Below are 27,253 nucleotides of genomic sequence, written 5' to 3'. Positions count from 1 at the left end.
CCAATTATCTATAGTTTTGCACCCATCTTTTTTTCCTTGAGTCCCACCTTAATGTAAATAGATCAACAAAATTACCCTTCTCAATTTCCCTCCTGGTGTGTTTTGGCAAATGTCCCACCACTGCACCCAACTCACAATTGCCAGCTACTCTTCCCTGTACGAACAAACTTTCTTTCTGCAACTCTACCCACACAAGCCTCTTCCTTACCGCATCCACCCCAGGGCCCGCTAGCTTCTTCTTCCTCCTATTATCTACGCGTCGCTGCTCCCTTCAACGACTTAAACATTTGATTGCTCTCCGACTTGGATGAACTATCGTCACCTGAACTGTCACTCACGCCCTCTCAATCTATATAAACATCCATAAACTTAACCTTTGCATTACTTACATCATTAACATCAATTGTACATTAAAATTTTGCACAATGTTATTATTAATCTCACCATTCCCTTGCGATGCAATGAATGTCCTTTTGGCCGCGCTGGAAATGGCGTCAGCCGCAGATGATGCCCCGCCCTCTGCTCTGGACATGGCATCAGTTTTTCGGTGGACCTACCCCTGTGAGATGATGCACAGGCCGCTGCGCTGGGCATGGCATCAGCTGTCCAGTGTGCTGGTGTTGAGTGCCGCTGCAACGGGCATGAACTCTGTAATGTCCATCAACAGCTTCTGCTGCCATTGCCATTGCTTAGCACCTTGAAGGTAAGATCTTGGTATCAGTGTGTCAGGTGGTTCAGAGATGAGATTTTAGCTGTATGGTGCAGACTTCTGTACTTTTTGCCACAAGTTGTGCAAAACTCTCCAATCAGCAGGACTTCTAAAAAAGATACTGTAATATTTATTCAGTTATCAGACAACTTTAATGGTACTTAGGCAAATTTACTGACCACAGGGTCCTTGTGTAATATTAACTTATTAGAGCTAGGCAATCTTTTAGCAGTGAATGTGTATATTCAGAAATAATAGCACTTGAAATTAGATGTAATATGACACCTCCCAGTACTATTTCCTTGTCCCCATTTGCTTGTATCGCCATAAACCTCCCAGGTAAATAAACAAACATATAGCAAGTAGGTGTTTAGTTTGCATATCGTGCTTATAGGTGTGATGTGACAACCCCCTATTAAGTCTGTGCTAGCCAACATTTTTAAACCCATGTTATTCAATATTTATGATATCTTACACACTCTTGACCACATAGGATTAATTTGGTTGAATCAATAGTAAAAATCATATCAATAAGTCATGGTAACGGCGTTATTACACTACTACAGTATTTCACCACATTAAATAATCTACAGTCTTCACTGACATACCTATTATTTAGTTACTGTCCTACATCAGTATTTTACAAATTACACATATATATGCCTGCTATACTTAGCCCACCACCATAACATATATGCATATGCATTATTATTAATGCTGATAATGAGTCCAGTTTATCAATGATGACATTAATGCTGCTAATGATGTATTTTGAAGGAGTCTAACCCATACTTGCCAACTCTCCCTGAATGTCAGGGAGACTCTCTGAAATAGGGTTGATCTCCCTCACTTCCTGAAGAGTCTGGCATTCTCCCTGATGCTGAACCAATACAAGACGTGGTTGGCTTCGCCATCTGTGGCATGATGACACAGTTCAGAAATTGTGTTCTATGTCCATGTATTGATGCTGTCGAAGTCGTATAATTGGATGAACGAAAGTATATTGGTTAATATTGTTTTGCCGTGCGATCGCAATGCGTACGCCACGTAACACAGATCCGTACGTCAACTAACACAGCGCGTGGTGCGATCGCACGGTAAAATACGCACGCACACACTCGCATTACAACATTTAGTTATTTATACAATTCATATTCATATTGGTTCCGTTACACTGTAATTTATGAGCAGATAGCATTTGATTTATTATTAGTTTATATATATATATATATATATATATATATAGACATTGATTATATGTACACTTCAGTGTTATTAAAGGTTTAGGTTATAGGAAAGGTGTCATGCCTGATATCATATTGAAGCCCTATTCATCAGTAGCTGTCCGGTGCAGTCGGCGAAGTGATCGCACATTGCATACTTTAGTTATTGATATTAGGGAATAAACCTTTTGTATGATGCTGGCTATGAAAGGAGCAGACCCCCTGGAGAGACGACCCCCTCCTTTGGATTCCTTAGATTGAATCAGCCTATGAACTGTTTACCCTGGAGCCACCCTGTGTCTGGACCTATAGAAGCAAGCTACGTCATCTCTATTGTTCACAATGAAACACTGACTGTATATATATTCATAGCTGTGCATCCAGACCTCAGTCAACTCTGACACAGTATTCTAACAGATATACTGTCCACCGGGTCCCGTGGGTGTGCAGCGAGCGCATTGATTGCATTGGTATGTATTTATCTTTTGGTATTGGCTGTGCTGTACTGTACTTTATCACAATATAATAATGTATTGAATTGTTGACTATTTACATCTGCTAAAATAAATAACTTTGTGCGTTAGAAACACAATACAATCGCTTGGGCAATGCTTATTTGAAAACGATAGAATTACTTTAATAATGCCTATGGAGGTGGCCATTTTCATGGAGACCAAGATTTAATCAAAGACTGACAGGTAAGACAACACAACTTCAGTAATGGAGACAGATATGTAAAAGACACTTCAGTCTCTAGAGATTCATTAGCTGCTTTTCTTTAACGCATAGTTGCCTACTCTCCCAGAACGTCCGGAGACTCCTACATTTCTGGGACAAAATTGTGACAATCGTTTAGGAGGCGAGGACGAATTATGTGATTCGTCAAGACCCACGCCCACCTACCACGGGATCTCCATGAAGACAACTAGGAAAAGCTGGCAAGTGTGGTCTAACCACATAATATATTAACCTGTGCAGCATAAATATATTTTGCATTCACCTTGTAATGAAAATGTATTTGGTTGAGGAACGCTGAATACATATAATAGCCTTATAGTATAATAATAAATAATATATGACTTAATGCAGACCTGTACATAATGTCTGTAATGTAAATATTATTGGTAAGGTAGTATCCTATACCTATATATATCACCCACTGCCAAGTAGTAATTTAAGGTAGTGTATCTATAAGACTACATCAGCACAGGATGTGACCAGGAAGTTGAAGGAATAGATAAAGGAAAAGGAACCACAGCATGTATATATGACTACAAATCTTACTACTAAGCAATAAATGTTTATAATAACATACATGATGATTTGTTATTTTAATTGTAACCACAGCCTGGATATAACCTTGTTCCCTCCTGGTAATCAGCCTGATCAACATACAACTTCACTCCCTGTCTCCGGACCTAAACTAATCATGTCAAACAAAAAATGTCTGAGAAAGGGGGTGACTAAATGTTTGTACCATTAGCATGCTTGTTTATGCATGAATTAGATCAATGTCTCATTGTCTCATAAAAAACAAAAACGAAAAAACAAACAAACAAAAAAAAAACAAAGTCAAAATTACATCCTTGAACTAAGCAATTGTGCCTCTGCCTTGTCCCACCTTATTATAGTATTATTTTGCTACATACATTAACTTTCAAGTATCCGGACCCAGACATCTCTGCTTAACAATTGCTACCTAGACATATCGGAATGCAGTACAATTTCACTAACATTTATACTTTAATTCATACTTCATAGTTTTCTTATTTACTTATTTTAATGTAATTACTTTGTAGCATTAAAAAGACACACAATATTCAATTAATTAAAATAAAATGAATGATTCTAGATTTTTTTTTTATAAGAGTTCATTATTTAAAATTTCTTTATCTTTCCTTTGAATTTATGAATTCATATTTACCAGCCCCAGGGCTGATGCCCTAGAGCGTCCTAGTCTTCCTCTGTTAATTTAAACTCCTTGGAGGTCCAGAGGGTTGCTCAGAGTCCTTGCAAGACTGAAAAACTATTTATAATAAACTTCCTTCCCCCTCTCCTTTAACTACCCTCACATTGTCCTGCCTCCTGTCTCGCCCCCTCCTTTCCCTGAGTGGCTACCTGCACTGCTCAGGTGTAACAAAATAGGATGGACTTTGTTGTCTGCCCCTTTCTTCATGCCACTTGCATCGGGCCGCCTAGCGACCATCCTCCCTTATCCCTCTTCGGCGCCATTGCTGCCCCTGCGATTCCTTTAATAATAATAATAATAATAATAATAATAATTGGCATAAAGTCCATTTCTAAGCAGGCGCAGAGCTATTTCATGCAAGATACGACAAAGGGACCTGTGTCTGAAGATGAATCAATGTTTGCTACAATAAGCACACCTGCACACAAGCCCGTCCCCGAACTTACCCTGAACTGGGCAGCCACTTCACTCTAAATTCCTCCTCAGACAACAACTCTGCATTCTTCATGCTGAGATCTGCCATCCTTGCTTGACAACATTCATCATTGCGACTCACTGGGAAGCCCAGGCAATGCATGGGTGGAGGACTGTACTTCCCTTTCTCGTTCACTAGGAGTCTGATTGTCATTTCCCCGTTTGCTGGGTTACATAAGCGACCTCATGAGACTTGATCCTCCTAGTTTTCATGACCCAGATCTCTGCACTGAGCACAATCTCATTTCTCAGTGACAAAAGCAGGGACTTGTTTGCTGTTGCCCTTCCAGGTTACAACTCTCAATTGCCCCCTAATCCAGTCCTGGGGGTAAATGTATCATGCTGTGATTTGGCATTTTCAGTGATTTTCTTGGGCAATCTTAAACTCGCCAATGAATAAAAATGCAAGTTGACAGTAAATCGCCAGTAAAGTGAGTTTTTCAAAAATCGCCATTAAAAAAATCACTACAACGTTTTTTTTACTCCAGAAATACAAGTCGCTCGCTATATGTATGAAGCTGCGATTTTGCAAACTTACCCGAGATTGCTGTGAAAATCACCAGACTCAACATGCTGCTTTGGAGGGGTGACATCAGCTTGGCACTGCTGGCAAATGTTAACATAACATGAGGCACAATACAAGTTTTTACCATAAGGGAATCATGATTTCTAATTTAGAGGGGCACAAATTATTATTAATTATCTTACTGGGGGCTAAATTATTTTATAAAAAAATTAGTGGTCCAAATTTCATTAATAATTATATGTAATGGCAATTATTTTATTTTTATATTATATTATAGTGGCATACTATTTCATTACCAATGGGACAATAATTTTTTTTCTGATGTACTGATGTAGCAATTCTTAATTTTTCTAGATGGGGACACCATTTAAAGAATATACTTTTGCACACATGGTCACAAGTGCATGCTGACACTTGTAGCACTACAAGTATATTCTTTAAATGGTGTCCCCATTTGTCTTTATCGAAATGCTTTGGGAGAGAGTACATCTGCAGAAGAGTTTGGGTTGTCCATTGTATGACTAACAACATCCCAGTTATTCCATCTGAGAGTTTTTCTTTTATGTTCCTACCATCTTCAACCTGCTATGCTGCCACTTTTAAATGCATTTTGTTACTTTCTGTATATGTCAGAACAACTCATTTTAAGTTTGCAATATTTTTCTGTGTTCATAGTAAATGATAATGCACTATTAGTATTTCCTCTTTACTTAATGGTGAACTTATAAAGTATGAAATATTGAGCTGGGAAGCACCCTGTATGGTCTGGGAGAGTATTAGAAGTTATGAAGTGTTCAGCATATATTCTTTTGAGATGTGGACGAAGATATCTTTCAAAAATACTTTCATACAGTAATTTTCAGTAAGTGTATACACAGATGGGCAGTGTTTGTCCTACTCAGTGCTTGGATGTGTAACTAATGAGAGCACCCTACCCATAATTCACCACTGGTACTTGGCACACTTTCCATTATAATGTGTCACAAGGTGGTGTGAATAAACTCCATTCATATACTACACCGCATTTAATCTCTTTTGTTTTCATGACATTTGAGACTACACATTGTCGATATAGGAGAAGATAATTGAGATTTTTAATGAGTGACAGTACTCTGACTGTTTGGTCTTGTAAAGAAAGATTACGATGGAAAGTGGTAACACCAGCTTCATTTTCGGCTACAAAGTATGGTAGTAATCACATTCATATATGTTTCAAGGGAATGTAGCAGATCATCAAGAAAGATTAGAAACCTCAATCCACTTTTATTGGATTTATTTAGAATTTTATTTTGATGTTTATACTTATCACAAACACCATCACCTGCTCCCTGGATTGGATTTGTATATGCACAACAGTACCCACCCCTGAATTGTGCACACACATACCTATGCCCTCCCTGGACTTGTGCACCAATACATCTGTGGTTTCCACTGACTTATGCACCCACACACCTGTTGCCTACATTGACTTGTACTCACATTCATCCTTGCCCGCCACTGAGTTGCGCACTCACACAGCTTGGCCCACCCTCGACTTGTGCACCTGTCTGTGAATGCCAGAATATAACAACCTGCAACCAATTACATAAACAGATTGCTCAAAGCAGTACAGTCTAATTTAGGTGATGAGTGTGCTGATTTTGTGAGAGACAGTGACCTGTTCACTTGATTGCAGCAAAACTTCCAAATACAGTATTCTTATATACTGAACAGCTATCTTCTACTACTATACTTTAAACTCAAATTTCTGTCATATAAATTGACCAATGAAAGATGTACTTTGTGAGGAATAAGTATTTATGACATCATATGGTTCCAGCAAAGCTGCTAAGTACAGTGTGCTTATAGACTACACAACTATCATCTACTACTACACTTTAAAACCATATTTCTATCAAGTAAATTGACCAATGACAGAATTCCCTTGTGAGGTATAAGTATTTATGAGGGTAATGGGGGCAGGAAGCCAGAGTTATATAGTGTTGTCATCAACAGTACAAAGTAGGCATAAGACTATTGTGGCCATTTTGGTGTTATGATGGGCACAGAGCTGGATATGGTGGACATTAGAATGGGATGAACATGAAAGTGCAAGGTATCAGGTTCCATATTATGGGCATGAGGCTGTTAGCCTGGACATAGGGCTGTGTATATTGAGTATGGCACTGTGGTACGCATAGGGCTGTATGCAGTGGGAATGGGCTGGATATGCACTAGATGTTTTTTGCCATATTGCGCATACTAAGTATTTATTCTTCTGGTATGCTATATGTCATGTATGCCCTCCATACTTGAGAAATTGGACAGCAATGATCTATGGATTTCGCATTTCATGGATGTGACTTTAATTGAAATTTATTTATATTTTCTTTTACAAGGTTTTTATTGTACACCCGACAGCCATCAGTTGTTCTTGAGTTGGAGCCTACTATTGGCCATTGATAATGGGTATATACTGTGTCTTTAGTGCATTTTCACCATTTCAACCACCATAATAATTCTTCACTTATATAGCGTCTTTCTCCCAATAGGACACAAAAAACTTTATATATTTGCAGAAGGTAAGGCAGTCATTTGGAAGGGCTGAGTTCTTAATCTACATAATCATTCAGATCAGTCCTTGCTCCACTGGAGAGAGTGAATGGAAAGCATGTGGAGCAGAAACTTAAAGTTTCCTCTGCTGCTGAGTACGGGAGCAGCAGAGGTATAAAAATGTTAAAATGTCAAAACCTACATACGGTGAATGTGCTGCCTGTCACATCTATGTAATGTGCAGCCACACATGTGACAGGCAACACAGCGGGTGCTAAATTGAAAGCAATGGCAGAAGTGGGGGTATGGTACACCGTTGTATACTGTCACACTTTGACCACTGCACCAGGGTCCATTTACATCAGCAGCCAATTAATCTACCATAATTTTTTTTAATCAAGTATTGTTATTGAACATTTTCAATTACAACACAAAACAAACATATCCCACAAATTAAGCTGCACCTATTATATCCCCAACATACATAAGCTTCAGGCATAATATGGAAAAATATTGTTAAATTGACTTAGCAGTGTAGCTTCCTAAATAAATAAGTCAACAACAGCATAACAGATATATGTTGCAATAATAAAAATAATAAATAAAACACAGATGAGCTGCACAAACCTGTGCAAAACTCCCCAAAAAGAAAGAAGGAAAAGAAAACAGACATGTAGGGTTGAGTTTACAGAATTGTATTCTCATGAGGTTAATGTCATAATGGGAGAGTGATCTGGGATTCCTCTAGGGAGGTAATGCACATTATACATTACGTGAAGTGAAAAATTAAGTTTATGGGGTAAATGTATCAAGTTGCGATTTTTTTCGGCGATTTAAAATTCCTGCAAATCAATTTAAAAAAACAGCGATTTGAATTGCAAAATCGCCATATGTATTAACCAGCGATTTTGACTTTCCTAAATCTAAGTTCTGGTGATTTGTGTCAATTTTAAAACCCCTATCTCTCGCCTGTTAAAGACAAACTCGCGGAAGATTAAAAACAAACGCGCCCGAGTTTAACTGCAAAATCGCCAGATACAACATGCTGCTTTCTACAGGCAAGTTTGGCAAACATATCACTGTTATACTGCAGGGCATTTTATACACTTGCACACATTTCATTAATTTAAAGAAGCACGCATTTTTTTCTTTCACTGCAGGGCAATGTTAATATAACAGGAGACATAATGGAAGTTTATATAAACTATCTTTTTTGTTAGAGGGACAAAAATGATTATAAATTTTCTTATGGAGGACAATTTATTTTAATAATAAATTACAAACTGATGTCATCGTATGTATGGAAACAAAAACGCCCCTTCCTGGCTTACCAATGTATGACTCTCCTCAAGCAACAGGGGGGATTGGCACTTCCCAACCTAGTCCTATACCAAGAGGCTTGCATTTTAACTTTCCTTAGAGATTGGTCTCTCCCTCTTAATGCAAAGCCGTGGGTAGATCTAGAACGGGGCTCCTACTCAACCTTTCCCTTAGTAGACCTGCTGTGGACCTCTAAAAACGCTCGCCTCTCTTCCCTCTGTCGTCTCCACTTCATCTCGGATGCTCTGCTGATTTGGGACAGATTAATGAACCATCATCCTGAACTATCATTACCAACTTGTAATATCTCCCTCCAGGCCCTCTCTAAACGCATCCCAGATATTAATCTTGCCACCTGGTGCTCTAGGGGTGTGACCTCTCTTAAAGATCTATATGCTCAGGACTTTTTTCCTTCCTTCTCTTTTATTCAGGAGCATTTTATTATCCCTGCCAGAGATTTTTTTAAATACGCTCTAATTCACCACTGGACAAGCTCGGCCTCCAAGACACCTCACTCTCTACATCTACCTCCCTCCCCCATGGTTGACAGACTGACGAAAAGCCCTAACAGGGGAGGTATAACCTTTTGGTATCAATACCTTCAGTCTCTCACAGTCCCCACAAAGTCCCCATCCCAAATCAAATGGGAATTGGACCTTCACCTTAATCTTTCCCCCCAACAGTGGGTAACTATTTACTTCACATCACATATCTAAGTGCATCAATCACACAGAGATGCACGTTAAATTGGTTAACAGATTATACCTCACCCCGGCCACGCTCCATGTTATATGGCCCTCCCAGATAAAATTATGCTGGCGTCAATGCGACCAAACAGCCGATATATTTCATGCCTTTTGGGCATGCCCTATCATACATCCCCTCTGGCGAGAGGTCTTTGATTTTTGTTCTTCTGTTATGGGTGGTCCTATCGACATGGATCCTGGTCTGGCACTACTTCATTTATATCCCTCCTCCGTTCCTAAACATGACAGATATCTTCTGGGCCATATCCTGATAGCAACCTTAGAGCAGCGATAGCCCAAAACTGGAAGGTTGCTACTCCCCCTACGCTATCTAGAATCATCTCTAAAATTCAGAATAGTTTCGAGATGGAGACGATCGATATGCCTTATTCTACCTCCGCTTCGGCCCCAATCATGAAGTGGCACCTATATGTTACAGAAGGAGCCGGAGTACCTGGTAGACCTCCTACCCCTCTCCTACCCATTCACCACGAGCTCTACCGAAGTCCCACAGGTCGATTAGTAGGTTAATAGTTCCATTTTCTCTCCTCCGCAGGTCCATACTTCTTCATTTGGCTATGTTATGTCTATTCTTTTTACTCAGGTCAAATAATGTTTCTTCTTTGAGACTGTTTATTTTCATTAGCATATTATGTTATGTTACAATACTCAAGGAGCAACTATTTCCCCTCCCTCCTGGTGGGGGTACTATGTGTGTCCCTCCCCCCCCCCCCTCCACTCTTCATTGTTTAACTCCCTTTTTTATGTTCTGTATCCCATATCTATGCAAAATGTTTTCAATAAAAACTTCAGTGATGAAAAAAAAAGAAAAAGTGGAATTGTTGCCTATAGCGACCAATCAGATTCCAGCTATCATTTATTTAGTACATTATACAAAATGACAGCTAGAATCTGATTGGTTGCTATTGGCAACATCTCCACTTTTTCAAACCCGCAGTTTGATAAATTTACACTCATATCGGGTCTGTATTTCCTAACCTGAGTTAAGACGAGTGATCTTTTAGTTCCGTCATTCATATCCCTGACGTTCCAGGTGAGCAAGCGGATTCCCCCAAAATAGAATTACTTACAGTCGAGCTGGTCATCGGAAATCAGCGATTGAGTACATGAGTAGGATAATAAATGTACCACAGTCTGGAATCTAGAATCAACATCTAACAAACAGCCCTGCCCAGCCAGTATCACAGTATAATAACACTTTACAATTCCAGAATATACACAAAGCTGCAGGTTAACACACTTATAAACATCCAGACAATATTTTAAAATTTACATAATACCTATGCCCCTTTCCCAACCCTGTCCAATTACCCTTTCTAACGAAGGTATACTTGTTACCCAAAATAACAAAACAATCCACACTTTAAACCTTATTCCACTCTACTTATCTAACTAGTAAAACTAACCCAAAAAGTGTAATTACAATCAACTGAAAATAAGGGGGATATTATATCCTAAATTTTCTAGTAGAGTTTCTTCCATATCTATTAATCCCCATTACTGCTACTAATGTATAACCAAAATACTATTTCCTCATCTTATTTAATAAAAAAAAAATAACTCAGCAGTAGTGAAAGTGCTAAGAAGCTCAGGTAATTAAGAACAGGAATAACTAGGCCCCCTGAATCTCAGCCAGTTGTCTCCTTTTGATTTTATCGATTGCCTTTTGTGGGGTCGAAAAGACCTGTGATTTTACATTACCCACCACTCAAAGCCCGGTTGGAAATAACATTGTGTACGGTAGCTGAAGCTCGTGCAACTTTCTCTTTACTTTGATGACCTGAGAACAGCTCTTCTGGACATTCAGGGTGAAGTTGGGGAACACTAAAATGGCGTGATTTTTAAACTTCAATGGAGGCTGTTATAGATTGAAGTACTGGTTGAAGGGAAGAGATATCACCCTGACTCTGACCTTCTTAATCAGATGATGAGTGAAGAGGCTGAGGTACCTAAGGCGTGTAATTGGCATTACTAGGAGAAAAATGGCAGGTATATCTTTCCAGTCTAGCAGCAACGGCCATTGTATGCCCGATTTACCCATTGTGGTAAGATATGTGCCACAGACAGAGGTTTAACAACACCCTCTACCATAGACCAACTGGTATGTTTCAAGTGCCGTTCATATCACAGTCACATCCTGCTCTTACAGCAATGATTTGCAGATAAAGACAGATTTTGGAGCAGTTGAATATAAAGTCTTATATCAGCCCTTTTCAGTCGGAGAGTGCAGGAAATAAGGTAAAAAAATTTAAACAAAGAATCGCTGTATTCCCACCAGATTTTCACTCTACCCACCTTTACCTACACTCTCCAATCCACCTGTCACGACTGGTAGTGGGTGTATGACTGGTAGAAGGTACCTGCTGTTGTTGGCGCAACTCAGAGAAAGGCGCGGAGTTTAACGTGCCCCTGGTATTCACCAGGAACCCCCGCAAGGAAGTATGGACTCCGCTGCAGGGACACGCAGGTCGCGGTCCTTCCTAGAGTCCACAGCGAGATACAAGGGGTTGTCAGACAGGCCGGTTCAGCAACGTTCAGGTAGATGAGGTACAAAGGGAGATCCAGAAGAATGGTGAGGCAAGCCGGGTCGGTAACGTTCAAGGAGTGCAGTACAAAGGCAGAATCCAGATAGGGGTGGTCAAACGGTCCGGGTCAAAAGGGTCACAAGCAGCACGAGGAATGTCAGGGACAAATACAGCAACTGGAACAAACAAATGCTGGAGGCAGGAAGACCTGATACTCTGGCACTGATTAGAGGGCAGGAAGAGGTTTAAATAGTGTGGAGGTCCAATCAGCATCAGCGCTGCAGCGCTGTCATACCTGCCGCCGGGAATCCTACATAGCGTCCCGTTGCCTAGCAACGGGGCGCGTCATACAGCAAGGGGTCAGGCAGGGGGAATCTGGAAGTGATGCGTCTGGTTGCATAGCAACCAGACGCGCGGTCAGGCAGTCAGGCGGCCATGCGGACGGCGCCTGACACCACCCTTAATTCATTCTCTCTAGTAACTCAAGATGAAGTCTCTGCACTCATTTTATCATCTCACCCTACAACCTATCCACTTGACCCTATTCCCTCCCAACTTTTCCGCTCACTCTCTTCCACTGCATGCCCACATCTAACTCAACTCTTCAACTTGTCACTCTCCAGTGGCACATTTCCATCCTCCTTTAAACATGCACTCATCTCACCTATTCTAAAGAAACTCTCTCTCAGTCCAGTCTCTCTCTCCAACTACCGCCCTATTACTCTCCTCCCCTTTGCCTCCAAATTACTTGAGCGATTAGTGTTCAAACGCTTGTCTCACTTTCTCTCCTCTCATTCCATTCTCGACTCTCTGCAATCAGGCTTCAGCCCCCAACATTCCACTGAAACTGCTCTCACAAAAGTGACCAAAGATTTACTTACTGCAAAATCTAAGGGTAATTTCTCCATACTCATTCTCCTGGACCTCTCTGCTGCTTTTGATACTGTTGATCACCCTCTTCTCCTAAACACCGTTCACTCCATTGGCCTTTGTGACACAGTTCTTTCCTGGTTCACTTCCTACCTATCGAACCGCTCCTTTAGTGTTTCTACCTCTGGCACATCCACCCCTCTACTCCCATTATCTTTTGGGGTCCCTCAAGGCTCTGTTCTTGGCCCCTTCTTTTTTCATTGTACACTTCCTCTCTTGGGGCACTAATTCGCTCATTCAGTCTCCAATACCACTTCTTTACTGATGACACCCAAATCTATTTCTTCCCCTGACCTCTCTCCTTCTGTTCTCGTGAAACCAACTTTCTTTCTGCTATCTCCACATGGATGTCCTAACGCTACCTAAAGCTCAACATGTCAAAAACATAGTTCATTATCTTCCCTCCTGTGACCACCTGCCCTCAAATCTCCCTCACTGTCAATAATACGACAATTTCCTCAGTCTCCCAAGACCACTGCCTCGGAGTGACACCTGACCCCGCCATCTGCTTTATTCCTCACATCCAGACTCTCGCCCAGTCCTGTTGACTCCACATTAAAAACATTGCCAGAATACGCCCTTTTCTTACTCAACATGTTACAACTCTTGTGCATTCTCTCATCATCTCCCGTCTTAACTACTGCAGCCTCCTGCTATCTGGCATTCCTGACACCCATATATTCACTCTTCAATCCATCCTAAATGCTGCTGCAAGACTGATCTTCCGCTCTCATCACTCCACATCTGCTGCACCACTTTGCAAATCCCTACACTGGCTCCCTGTGTCCTCCAGAATCAAATTCAAATTGCTCACCCTTACCTACAAAGCCCTCAACAACACTACCCCTGCATACATCTCAAAATACTCTCCCTCCAAAGACCCTAGGGCTCCCTCTATGCAGGAGTTACGGTCGTACATAGGACATGTCGCAAGCATGGAAAGTATAACGTGCTACCTTCATGATAAATCATATAACTTTGATAAGGTGTGGGCCCCGTGGTACTTTCTAGAAAGCCGTAGCTGCCTTTCCAGTACGGCTCCTCCTCCTGCAGATGGAACATAGCTCTTGGGCCGCCTCTGGACCCCCCAGGCTGGAATTGGTGCGCGGATGGTGAGTAATGTCTGTATGCTACCCCTCTCTCGTGCAGTCATTGTAACTGTGTGCCCTAGCTTTTCCTAGCAATGTTCCAAGTTTGCATGCCTATTGGTTTATTAGTTATATTGTTGACAATATTTGTGCCTTTCTACCCCCCACCCTCCCTTCCCTTCTCTTTCCCCCACCGATATAAAAGTATAAAACTCAAAATACTCTCCCTCCTGCCCACTTAGATCTACCTCTGACCTTCGCCTTGTCTCGTCTCTGGTAACCACCTCTCACTCCCACCTAGACTTCTCCCGTGCTGCTCCCCACTTATGGAATTTCCTACCACTCTCAATCAGACTTTCCCACAGCCTTCAAATATTTAGATGCTCTTTGAAAACCCATCTGTTTTTATAGGTGACCTTATCCTTGATACCACTATTCACACTAATGCACCCTCACAACTGTCCCAATCTCCACTCTGAGCCACATTTGCTTTTCTTGTTTCAGCTGTGCCCTCTTCCATTTGGAATGTAAGCTCTTTTATGAGTAGGGTTCTTCATACCTTTTGTTTTCATGTCTGTATTTATTTTGTCTAACTTGTATCCCCCTGTTTTATGTATGTACTGTTTTCCATACTGTACGGCTCTGTGGAGCACTGTGGCGCCTTACAAATCTACGATAATAATAATATTAGATGACACTATGTGCAGATATTAAGTTTGCGGAACTGTATAAACAACAGTAAATAGTCACTCTAGTGTTCTATTACTTGGGGGCAATCTCATCTCGCTAATCAACCTCTCGCATCAAATTATTTGTGGTTTAACAATCATCCTAACTATCAAACACCTGGAAACTAAAGTGACTTAGCAAAATTTGACACACATGTTTGAACGGCATTAATCAGTCTGTTTCAAGCAATAAGACTACAGGGGTAGGCTAGAAGGGATGCTTTAACGCTTAATCGATTACAATATCTGAATAAAGGATACTTTGGAAAATGATCTATGCAATACTGCCTGCAACATATTTATGTAAAACTTTCATTCTAGTTCCAGTATACATTTTTTTTCTATATTGCTTAACAAAAATTTAAACAAAATACTTTTTTGGACAATATTAGAATCCTTACATGACGGAAAACTAAATCCCAACATATTTTGGTGTGTTAAAATTTAGTAAATTATAATGCCTTATCTTTCCTTGATCACAGAAATTGATTTTATATTTAACAAAAGAGGCCTTAACCTTGATAATAAAGAATTGTATATGAAATCTGAGCTTCAGCAACCAGATCATAGATTTAGTTAATACTTTTGAGTTTATATTGTCTGCCCATCAGTTTCGGTGAATAGAATAAGTTTGCATAGAAGTGTTACATTTGTATAAAAAAAGATTTACTCTGCCCATATTGTATTACCTAGCCACAATACTGCTCATATTTTTCAGGTAGATTCCTATAGCAGCTGTCATTTAAAGATGCAATGCTAAGGGCACTGAACCAATGTACATGCATTAGTACCAACCATTTCCATAGCTTGTTAAATAACTTTACTTAATTTTTTTTTCTATACTTTATTGTTGTCATCAGAATTCTACATTACAGTATATGGGACATATTGCAGAGAAATTGGTTGGTATCTCTAGTTCAAGATTTTCTTTACCATCTTTTTCATCTCACACAACAATGAAATATCACTACACCAGGCTATCACAACCCCGATTGTCAGTACAATCTCATTATTCTCTAGGTAACAAAGTCAATCAGATGGTGCACCCAGAACATTTAGAATGCTTATACGGAGATTACAAAGGGAAAAAAAGGGAAAAAAAGAATGTTCTATATGGGGCACTCAGTGATTTTAAATATGATAACAAATAAAACCTAATCATTTATACTTTTAAAAATAGCCAGAATATTGGTCCCTGCCCGCAATCATTATTGTATCAACTTATAAGCAACATTAACCAAATTATTGTGAGACACACAGGTGGTTTTATATTCTTTATTATGTCAATTATTAAATGATCATATATGGTCCAGGATCACATAGCGAGGTCTGGTAGAAGGTCTACCATTTTAATCACCAATTTTCATTCTTTTCACTCTGTGTGGCATATTCAATTGTTGGCGTTACTGCCTAAAGTAACACGGCGCGCGCACTATTACCGTCATTACGGTACATTTCACGGTGGATTTCAGCTTGCGGCTCAGGGAGCAGCGGAAAACATCAACAATTGAATATGTCCCTGTATGTTTTTAATATTTCGCTTCAAGCTTACAAACTGGACAAAAGAGAATGTTTTTAAAAGTATAAAGGATTAGGTTTTATTTAGTATCATATTTCAAATCACTGAGTGCCCCATATAGAACATCATTTTCTTCTCATCTCATATTTTAATAAACAGGTATTTTAGAAATATTTAAGAAAGTAAACTAAAAAAGATTCACAAACTATGGCATTTTATTTCGTAGGCTTATTCTTACAATTTTTTACAATATAATACATTGTTCACCACCTATAGGACTCAATAAATATTGTATGCCGTGTTATAAGCTAAATGGCAATATTCCAAGTCTCCAAAAACACATATGGTCCAAACAAAATGGTTTTTGAAAATGAAATATGTCTTATTTAACAAAAAATTAAAATAAATGTAACGTCAAACACTAACATATCTACAAAAACAAACACATTTTGTTAACATGTGAAAAAAAAAATAACATCCCGACTTAATTTGCAGAGGCATTGTTATAGTCAGAAATAAAATCATAAAACAATCTACTGCTTATTCTGTATTAACACTGCAATTAATTTAATAGCTTTAATTATAATTCCAAGCAATGTACTACACAAATGCCTGTCAAAGTCACAAATTACATTGGGGGTAGCAATCTTAACATATATCAAATATTTATTCGAAAAGATTCAGCATTTTTACGCAGGCATTTTCCTCCACAAATAATTTTTACTGATTTTTGTTTGTGTAAAAACAGAAACTATAAAAAGTTAATTAAGAGGTTTTTTTTGTTTTGTTTCAAAATCAAAGACATTAAAAAAAATATTGTAATGTGTACAGCATGGTACTCTACTACTATGGTATAAACCTCTGTACAGTTCTGTAATCCAACACATTTTTCTCACAAAAGCTATCATGTTTATATACTGAATATGAATTCTTGTTCGACACGGTATGAAAGCCAAATATAGGAACATAAATTTAAAACCCAAACTAAGAAACTGCTTCAGCTCATACAATATGTAAACATGAGTTAAATTTTGTCAAAGGTGTCCAGAGTAGGGCACAAATTGTATTACTACTTTTAAAACCAATCAATCTGTGCTTTATGCAAATGTATGCAAAGTCAAGCACATGACATCTGCAAATATGAAAACCCAAGAAAACACAACACAATAAGGGTCATTTACTAAGTGCAGCACTCTTATAAATGTATGTTTGCAGAAAAGTGTTTGCCTATGATGCACATTAAATATTTGTATGGTCATACAGCTGGCTTCTGTGTATAACCACAGCCTTCTACTCATTCAGCAAACTGGAGCACTACCCTCTATAGTTCACAGCTGCCACACACCCATCATTTAGTGTGACTATTAAACTGGTCAGTTTTACATAATTCTATAATTAAAGAATAAGGAGTAGAATAAAGATGTATGAATGCATGAAATTACACTATTGTTGTATTTCTGTAGTGCAGTGCAGTGTGAATTACACTTTGCATCCAATAGGAAAATGCTTATAACTAACTGCACCTAAGATTAGGCTGTACAAATGACCCAGTTTGTGCTATGCTCAATGGAAAGGAACATACTTTGTAACAACCTTTTACACTTGGAGCACAAACATTACCCTTGTAATAAATAGTAGCACCCATCAGACATTCTAGTTCCATATGCGAGTACAGCGGCTGTTGTGTTCAGTGCAACAGATGCCATTTTGCATGCAACAAACGCAATGGCATCATCTGTGCAATATCACGGCAATTGTTTAACAGTTTGCTTGCAACTGACATTGTAAAAGACCCTTAATATATTTACTGCATAACCTTCATATGACATACAGTAATAGCCTCCTGCTCCCAAAGTGGAAGGCATCAGGAACAAAAACAAAACCCCCAGACTAGTTGGAAACAATTATTGCTTGAAGAAAAGCAGTTTACTTCTACTTCATAAAAAGTGCACTTAAGTGCATGGACAACACATCAACAATGCAATAGAAAATAGTGCCTGTCTTTTCTTTCGTTGCTGTGCAGTATAAAAAATAAGTCCATGGCCGCAACAGTTAGTGCAACGTGCATTGTCCCTCTGTCACCTGCACTCAACGACCATTGCATTTTGTGTTGAGGTTGATAGTGATGGCTCTGCTAATGTCAACATAACAGCTGCAGTGATGGAACTTGAGGATGGAGATGAAGACAGAGTGGAGAGAACTGCATCTGTGAATGATACCAAATTTGAGTAAAGGCAGTCAAGGAAAAAGAAACAAAAAAACAGTAAAAAAAAATATATAATAAAACCTGGAGATGTTCCCCTAACTTAATTCAGAAAACAGTTCATTGATTTCAACTGTGTGCATAAAGCAGGAAAATACTGTTGAACTCAAGATACTGAATTTTCAGAGTATGCCAGTAACACACTTTCACCTCTCTTCATGACAGCAGAATGTTTTAATTTGAGACCTGTCATAACAGCTTCCAGTTGGGAAAGGTACTAGAATAGAGGGCAGCACTAACACTAGTATTTTTTAGTTAATTATCTAATGACGCAAAGTATGCACTATGTAGCATATGCATTTATATGAATTTGTCTGAGCGCTAACAAAATTTTAGTTAAGAAGATATTACACCAAATTAATTTATTGTGACAAAATATATGTTTCCATTGCTGTTCTTTTTCAGTAAAATAAGAATAATCCCTACAGATAAATTAGAATTTGTTTTCATTCTAATTTTACCATACTTTATAAATGCTGTCACCAGCAACAGCAGCACTTTACTCATTTTGAAATAAATCTGAGCTTGCAAATGTCAGTAGTATTGTTATCTGCAGTTAGAAAACAATAACCGTACTGGTATGGTATTAGTTATCTGAAGAAATCAGCATATTGATTTAGCTCTAGTTATCCCAACTGATTTCTCAACCGATAGTTATCTCATTATCTAAGGTCTTAAACTGTTTCTAGGGTATATTGGATTAAAAAGAAGCTGAAGTGGTTTGGAATATTTAGGAATAACTAGTAAGTAAAAAAAGGTAGTATAAAATGAACATGGTATAGATAATAAAAAGGTAAGCATACCTTCCCTTTCCTTCTTCTTAAAATGTTTTTTTCTTCTATCAATGGAAGCTACCTCGGATTTTAATGAAAGGTAGTGTTTCCGAAGTTCTTGAAGTTTGTCCTGAAGAAATGCAATGCGTTCTACACTTGTCATATTTTCAAGGTCCGCTGCAAATGTAGTCAGAAAGATTTATAAACCTTAACACATACAGTCTGAATAAGACTTTAAGGGGCAGATTCAGTTTCTGCGCACATTATTACCATTACTACGGTAATTTCAACACTGATTTTTGCAGCTGTGAGCCGTGAACAAAAATCTGCATTAAAATTACCTTACTAACGGTAAGAAAATTGCGGGGAACTGAATCTGCCCCTAAGTAGAAACGGTAAAACAAGTTCATATACAGAACAAAACAGGTATTCTAGGTTAAAATAAATACTACAGCATAAACCACAAACAAGTAGGCAGTTTTACTGACGATCAATGTTTTCCTTATCAGTTCAATGGGTTAACATAATAATAACTTAATTGTTCATTGCTGCTTTCATTAAAGAGGGACCTATTTGGAACTATTAGTCCCCAGATAGCAGAACTACTACAACCTACATGATCCTTGAATTAACTTGAAAGCCTGATACTGTATTTCTGTTCTTTTACTTTGTCTGTGCAAAATATACATGTTTCTACAAATTTTAAAATAAAATATTTAGGAATGAAACAATTGCCACTGTACAGAATCTTCGCAATGGAGAATTATTCAAATGGTTATGGATCTGTAAAACACTTAATCCTCTCAAATGATTAAAAAAATAAGTAGTAGTAATGTAATATATCCTATTAAATGCCATTAGATAACAAGCCTGGCATTTACAGTATTCCATAAATTGAGCTTATTGAGATGTATGCATTATTAATATACTACTGTAATAATGTTGTGCAGGGCTGACTGAACTACATGTGACCCAGGGCAAAAACTAATGTGTTTCCCAGTTATCATTTAAAAACAAAAAAATCAACATATAGAACCAAGCACGAAAAGTTACAGCACAAGCTGCATACAATTATGTAACAAATCTGACACAGACAATCCATTAAATAAGCGTATCTGTGAAGAACTTTATAGTAGTACTATAGAAGGGAAGGGACGGAAGCAATTAGGTGCACAAGGGCAGGCTGGGCGGCAAATGCTCCCCGGGCCGGTCCCATAGTGGGCTACCTTGGGCTGGGTCACCTGCATTTTTTTCCTCTTTAAAATATTCCTAATAGGTTGCTGAGTCAAGTCTTGCCCCCCAGGCTTAAATTTGCCAGCTCTCCCCTGTAGGTGCAGACATTTATGAGGTACACAATGACAAAAGGAGAATTTCAGTCTCCTTACTATTTTTCAGCAAAACCCTTCTCCTTTTGGTAGCTCCTTGTTCTATCAGCAGTATCCCGAAACGCTCCACAAGCTCTGCTTCAATATTCTCCAGACACTGTATACTACAGGTATAGGTAACTATTTATTCTGAGGGGACTGGGGAAATGGGAAAATAGTAAGCAGACTGAAATGTTCCTTTAGGATAATTTGGCTAAATAAATATGAATAAAAATGAATAAAATGGCTGAGGACCTATATAGTACCTCAATAACATTTTAATACACTAAACTAACCAAATTAAGATAAAATTAACATAAATAATTTAATGAAACTTGGGAGGAAAAACCTACATATTTGAAAACTCCACTTGTACACTTTAGGTAAGCAATCATTATATTCCTTCTGAAATGATTCTCTCTCTTTGCTTTTCACATATTTTCCTGGAGAAGACATTCCTGACGACATTTTGGCATGTTTTGACGTTACTCCAGAAAATGACTTTGAAGAGTGAAGCTTTGAAAGGCTTTCACCACCAGAAAGCTCCTCGCTATCACTGGTGTTAGCTAAAGGTAGAGAGGAAGGAAACAAATGCAGTTATGCTCAATACCAAAATTTAGTATTCATATGCATATTACAGTAACATTAAATATGAAGAACTCCATTAAGTAAAGCTAAAATATTTTATTCATGCAGACACATTACAAAGCCAGGTTATAAAAGGTTTCTTAAAATAAATTCTATGCGTGTTTCACAAACCACTCAATATTTTTTATATATATATATATATATATATATATATATATATATATATATACACACATACATACATACACACATATATATATATATATATTTTTATATATATATATATATATATATATATACATACATATATACATACACATGTATATATATCTATATATATATCTAATATAATTAGTTTTTTTGTCATTTCGTTAAATCTCTTTCTCCGATTCCATCTAGGGGACACTGATACCATGGGGTTGTATGAGGAGTTGGCACTTAAATAGTTAACAACTAAGTTTGCTGCTGACTCCTCCCCTCTGCAATCCCACAGACCTCAGTAACACTAAAGTCCCAAGAAAAGGGCTCAACAATACAACTAAGTGTAGTACAGCAAAAGGGAGGGAACGCAGTGTCCCCCAGATGGAATCGGAGAGATTTAACGTAAGTACAAAAATCTTCTTTTCTCCTTCATCCACTCTGGGGGACACTGCTACCATGGGGACCTTCTAAAACAGCCCCCAAGGGAGGGAATTCTCTGGTCTACTTGCCCGCACTTAGCAGACGTAAAAATGTTGAATTGGCAAAATCGCATAAAGATATGAATTGAGGACCAGGTTGCCACCCTACCCAGCTGCTCTGCAGATGCTCCATGGCAAGCAGCCCAGGAAGACCCCACCGCACAGGTAGAGTACACTGTAAGAACCTGAGGCACAGGTAGATTTCTACACACATAAGCAAGCTTAATCATAGATCTGATCCGACGAGCAATGGTCTGCTTGGTGGACGGCTAACCTCTCCTATGAAATTCGTAAAGAACAAAAAGAGTCAGTCCTGCAACCAGCAGAAGTCCTGTCCACATAAACCTGTAAAGCCCGGACCACGTCCAGACTAACAAAGGAAGAAGGCCCAGAAGCAATCCTTTCTCTAAAGGACTATCTCATGATTTAAATAAAAACCAGGAACCACCCTAGGCAAGACAGTAGGTACAGTCCTATGAACCATCCTATTCTCATGGAACACCAGATAAAGACCCCTACGGGACAGGGCTCCAAGCTCCGACACACGTTGAGTAGATGCAATGGCCAGCAGAAACAGCACCTTCCACATCAAGAAACGCAGATCAGTCGACTCCAGGGGTTCGAATGGAGGCCGCTGAAGAACCTCAACGAAGTTCAAATCCCACAGGGCCAACGGAGGAACGTTGGGAGGCTGAACATGAATAACCCCTTGAAGGAAAGTACAAATATCAGAGTGGAAAGCCAAGTAGTGCCGAAAGAAAATAGAAAGCGCAGAGACCTGAACCTTCAAAGAACTCAGTCTTAGTCCCATCTCTAACCCATCCTGAAGAAAGACCAGAAAACAGGTAATCTGAAAAAGGTAGGGTTATGACACTTCTTCCCTACAGTACATAGATCCTCCACACCTTGTGATAGATCTGATACCAGCTTCTGAGCCTTTATGAGGGTCTCCACTACCCTGGAAGAGAACTTCCTCGACCGTTCAAGGTTGGCTTCAACAGCCACGCAATTAAAGCCAGCCGAGGCAAGTGCAGATGGTGTAAATGGTTCTTGACTGAAAAGATTGGGCCGAGAGGAAAAGCCCAGCCTGAGAGGAAAAGCCCAGTCTGACCCTTCCACTAGAAGCAAAATGTAGGCAACTCAGAGTCAACCGAGCCAATTCCGTGCCACCAGAATGATCGGAAAACTTTCCAATAATACTCCTCTTAGGACCCGAGGAATCATCGGAATTTGGTGGAAAGTGATATCCTAAACAGGAGTCCAACCTCATGGACATTACCTCCACAGCCAGAAAAACTCTGGTTCTTGCGCAGAATGTTGGAACCTAGTGATTGTGTCTGGATGCCATAAGATCCAGATCTGCCAGGCCCATTTCCCAACTAACTTCTGAAAACACCTGAGGATGCAGTTCCCATTCTGCCGGAAGGATTAGAAGGATTGCCTGCTGAGATAATCCGCTTCTAATTGTTCACTCTGGGAATAAACACTGCCGAAATCACTGGAACGAATTTCTCCACCCACAAGAAGACCTGTTCCGCTACCTGCATTGCTTCTACACTTCTTGTTCCTCCTTGGCAATTTACATATACCACTGCAGTGACATTGAAGGATTGGAGGTGGACTGGTTTTCCTTGAAGGAGTGACTGAGGGCCGAAACTCCTCCCTGTGTTTCCAAAGACCCTGGAGATGAAGCTGGAGAACAACAGTTCCCCAGCCCTTCAGACTAGCATCTGTGGTCTTCAGAATCCAAGACCATAGACAAAAGATCGGCCCATCATCAGAAGCTCTTGAACTAGCCACCATTTCAGAGGTTGACAAGTCTCCCTGGAGAGTCTGATTCATTGGGTCACCAGATGAAAAAGGGGGAAACGACCAATGTCTTAGTAGATTCCACTGGAACGTGCGAGAGTGGAAACAACCGTATGGGAGGGTTTCGAACATAGATACCATCAACCTTAGAATCCCCATGCCCAAGCGCATGGAAAGACCAGGGTGACTCAGGATTAACCGTACAGAGAGTTGTAGGGATCTGTAGAGAAGGTTCTGGAAAAAGAACTTCTGAAAAGTGGTGTCCATTATTAATCTTAGAAACTTTATCTTCTGTGAGGGCATCAACAGGGATCTGGAATAATTGATTATCCAACCGTGTTGCTCCAGAATTCGAATAGACAGGGTCAGATACTAATAGAGAAAAAGGACCGGATAAGTCTTTGAGGAGAAAATAGTCCAAATGCGGAATAATGTTTTCTCGCAAGGCACGTAAACGTTCTGCCATTACCGCCATAATCTTTGTGCAAACTCTCTGGGCTGTGGAAAGCCAAAGGGGAAAGCCCTGAATTGATAATGGGAGCTTCCTACTGTAAAAACAAAAGACTGATCCCATCCAAAACTTGTCTACTCATAGATGTTGGTTTAGCCCCTTTAGGTTTAGAAATGATCGAAATGAACCATCCTGTTTGGGCACCAAGAACGGGTTTGAATAAAGCCCCCGTTGTTTCTGACAGTCTGGACATGATCCCCAAGTTCCAAATATCTTAGGTGTACGCCCCCACTGATATTTGAATAATTGTAGGTGACCCCCTACCTCCACAGTCGCGAGGAGAGTAAGGTCCCATCATGCGGATTAATATTTTATTTTATTTTTTTTCATTTTATTTTAAGATCTTGGGATTCGGACATCTTCTAGAGTAAGCATCTCTACTTGTTTGCAACGGTCCACGAATTGCAAGGAGTCTACCTCTATCGGCGGGCTGAACTTAGTTTGTGATTTAGGGGCATTTACCGGCAGTAAATTACCTTTACCTCCAGTTGCTTGGCTAATCATACTACCCAACACAATCCTGTGTCAATATATATAACAGAATAATCCTCACAATAGAAGAATCTCAACAATAAGTTGATAACTATGTGAAGGAATTAGTAAATATTCTACAGAAATATATTTTTACAGATGTGTGTATGGCAAAACTGATGTAGGGTACTCATCCCTCCAGAACCATGTCTAGGGCAGAGTACCCGCAGATAGAAAGCACCCTGTCAGACAGACACAGTCTGCTGCTGATAGAGAGCAGCCTTGTCAGTTACACACAGAATACTGCTGATCAGTGGCAGTGATACCTGTAGTACCCACAGACAGAGAGCAGCCTGTGAGTCACACACAGTATATACTGCTGACAGAGAGTAGCCTGTCAGTCACACACAGTATATACTGCTGATAGAGAGCAGCCTGTCAGTCACACATAGTATATACTGCTGATCAGTAGCAGTGATACCTGTAGTACCCACAGATAGAGAGCAGCCTGTCAGTCACACACAGTATATACTGCTGATCAGTGCTTGTGAAGTAAAACTGCTCAGGAGTTTCTTCAACTGTCTACTGTCCAGTTCCGTGAATTGGCTTCAAGGAACAGACCAATTTGTGAAGGGGGAGCAGTCCTATAGGAAAATAACATGCTCCTCCTCAGTTTTTATATGTTATTATTTAAGAAGAAACAGACAGGCCATAAACAATCACAGCATAGAGATAATAGTATAACCACGTTTGTTTTGACCCCGGCTAATGCCTCAAAACAGTATGGAAATTAAACTCTTAATAGTAAAATTATGTCTCATAATCATTGACTGAACGCGCATGTAAAATACTGTCTGCATTAACTTTAGATCCTTCTATAATAAAACTCTAAACTGTAGGTAGATATATATATAGACAGTGTTTTCTCTATTACCACAAGGAGCCTCATTAACTAGTTATTCCCCAGTGGGGTACTTAGCTGCTGAGGACAGTTTCACACTGTGCACAAACGGCCCCCTGGTCTCTTTACCCCACAGATAATTTGACAGGTATTGTGAACAGCTATAAAATTCTGCACAATAATTCTTGTTCTTATCAGACATTATATTTCTATTTTTTTTTTATTTTTTTTTTAAAGAAGTACAGATTAGGCAACTTTCACAGAGAAAAATACAATAAAATAATTACTAGTTCTGACTCTGGCTTATAGCCTCAAAACAGTAATATAAATATCTGTGGTAATAATAATGTAAAAGTGGAAGATATTGTATAAAATCACCTAAGTGCAGATAGAGTCTAGTTATAACCCTATATGCCTTTTGTAAACACGTATATATACACATATAAACAAACACACACACATATATATATATATATATATATATATATATATATATAAAACTCTGCTGACTTATATCATAAACAACTGCGGTACTTAGTGCAATTGTCAATGAAGTGAAGCCAGCAGCAGATAGATTCTCCATTATTTCAGTCAGGAGTCCATCTGAGGTAAACTCTAGCTGAATTTTCCCGCCTTTGGAGTGCACCAATCAGCAGGAGGGAGGCCTCCTTTACACTCCCAGCACTGGTGTTTTCTTTTTTAATATATATCCCCTATGGGGTACTTAGCCGAAACAAGGAGGAATTGTGAGGAGAAGCCAGCAGCAGTAGAAGTCCGACTGCGATGACAGGAGAAGGTGCGAATATCTCCCGCTCCAGAGCATACCACTGACAGCCGGAGAATCTCTCACTCACTCCCCCGCTGTCTGATGATTCAAACGCGCATAGGAAGCCTCTATCATCTCAGGCTGCCACATTGCGTTGTATTCCTGTATCAATGCCCATTCGGAATCCTTCCTAGGGCTCTATGAGATCCAAGTTCCCCCTCCGCCTCAGCGGGGGACTTGGTATCTCTCAGAATGTCCGGTCCTTGGACGGAGTGCGGCACTCTCTGCCTGTGGCAGCGCCGGACCGTCGGGACAGTGCAGTGAAAGTCGCTTAGCGCTGTCACTGCTCTTGATCAATAAACACCACGCTGAGCTATGCGGTCTTTCTTTTATAAATATTCTTCTTCTTCTTCTATTTTTTTAAAGGAAAATGGAGCATTGCTCCATTTTGAAACCTGTGAGAAAAAAAAATGTTAAATACATCCATCCTCACCTACACTCATACCAATAATCTAATAAAAATAATAAAATCTAAACCTAAGCAGCAAGTACTGCTAAGCAGTACTAAACGCAGCCCAACTCCTTGGGCACTTAAACAAAACTGAGGTCTGTGGGATTGAAGAGGGGAGGAGTCAGCAGCAAACTTGTGAACTATTCAAGTGCCAACTCCATGCGCCCTCATACAACCCCATGGTAGCAGTGTCCCCCAGAGTGGATGAAGCAGAAATATCTATATATACATATATATTGAGAAATAAGCACATGTACATTAGGTAGTTGCAAACTTGGTCTTGGGCTTGGTCTTTCAGCAACTCAA

General features: G+C 39.4%; 1 protein-coding gene across 2 annotated transcripts in view; it reads right to left on the bottom strand.

Moving 5' to 3' along the window:
* Positions 1–16,507: 16,507 nt before the first annotated feature.
* Positions 16,508–27,253, bottom strand: part of ARID4B (AT-rich interaction domain 4B) — a 184,491-nt gene continuing 173,745 nt past the window's right edge. For both annotated transcript variants that reach the window (XM_075203321.1, XM_075203322.1), the window contains 3 exons: positions 21,064–21,276; positions 19,377–19,523; positions 16,508–18,516 (listed from right to left, as the gene is read on the bottom strand). In XM_075203321.1, the coding sequence (XP_075059422.1) occupies positions 18,389–18,516; positions 19,377–19,523; positions 21,064–21,276 (488 nt within the window). In that variant the 3' untranslated portion in view covers positions 16,508–18,388. The remainder of the gene's footprint in view (positions 18,517–19,376; positions 19,524–21,063; positions 21,277–27,253) is intronic.

The sequence above is a fragment of the Mixophyes fleayi genome, chromosome 3 (assembly GCF_038048845.1).
Source record: "Mixophyes fleayi isolate aMixFle1 chromosome 3, aMixFle1.hap1, whole genome shotgun sequence".
NCBI classification, from domain to species: Eukaryota; Metazoa; Chordata; class Amphibia; order Anura; family Limnodynastidae; genus Mixophyes; species Mixophyes fleayi.
This window is presented reverse-complemented; position numbering and strand designations above follow the sequence as displayed.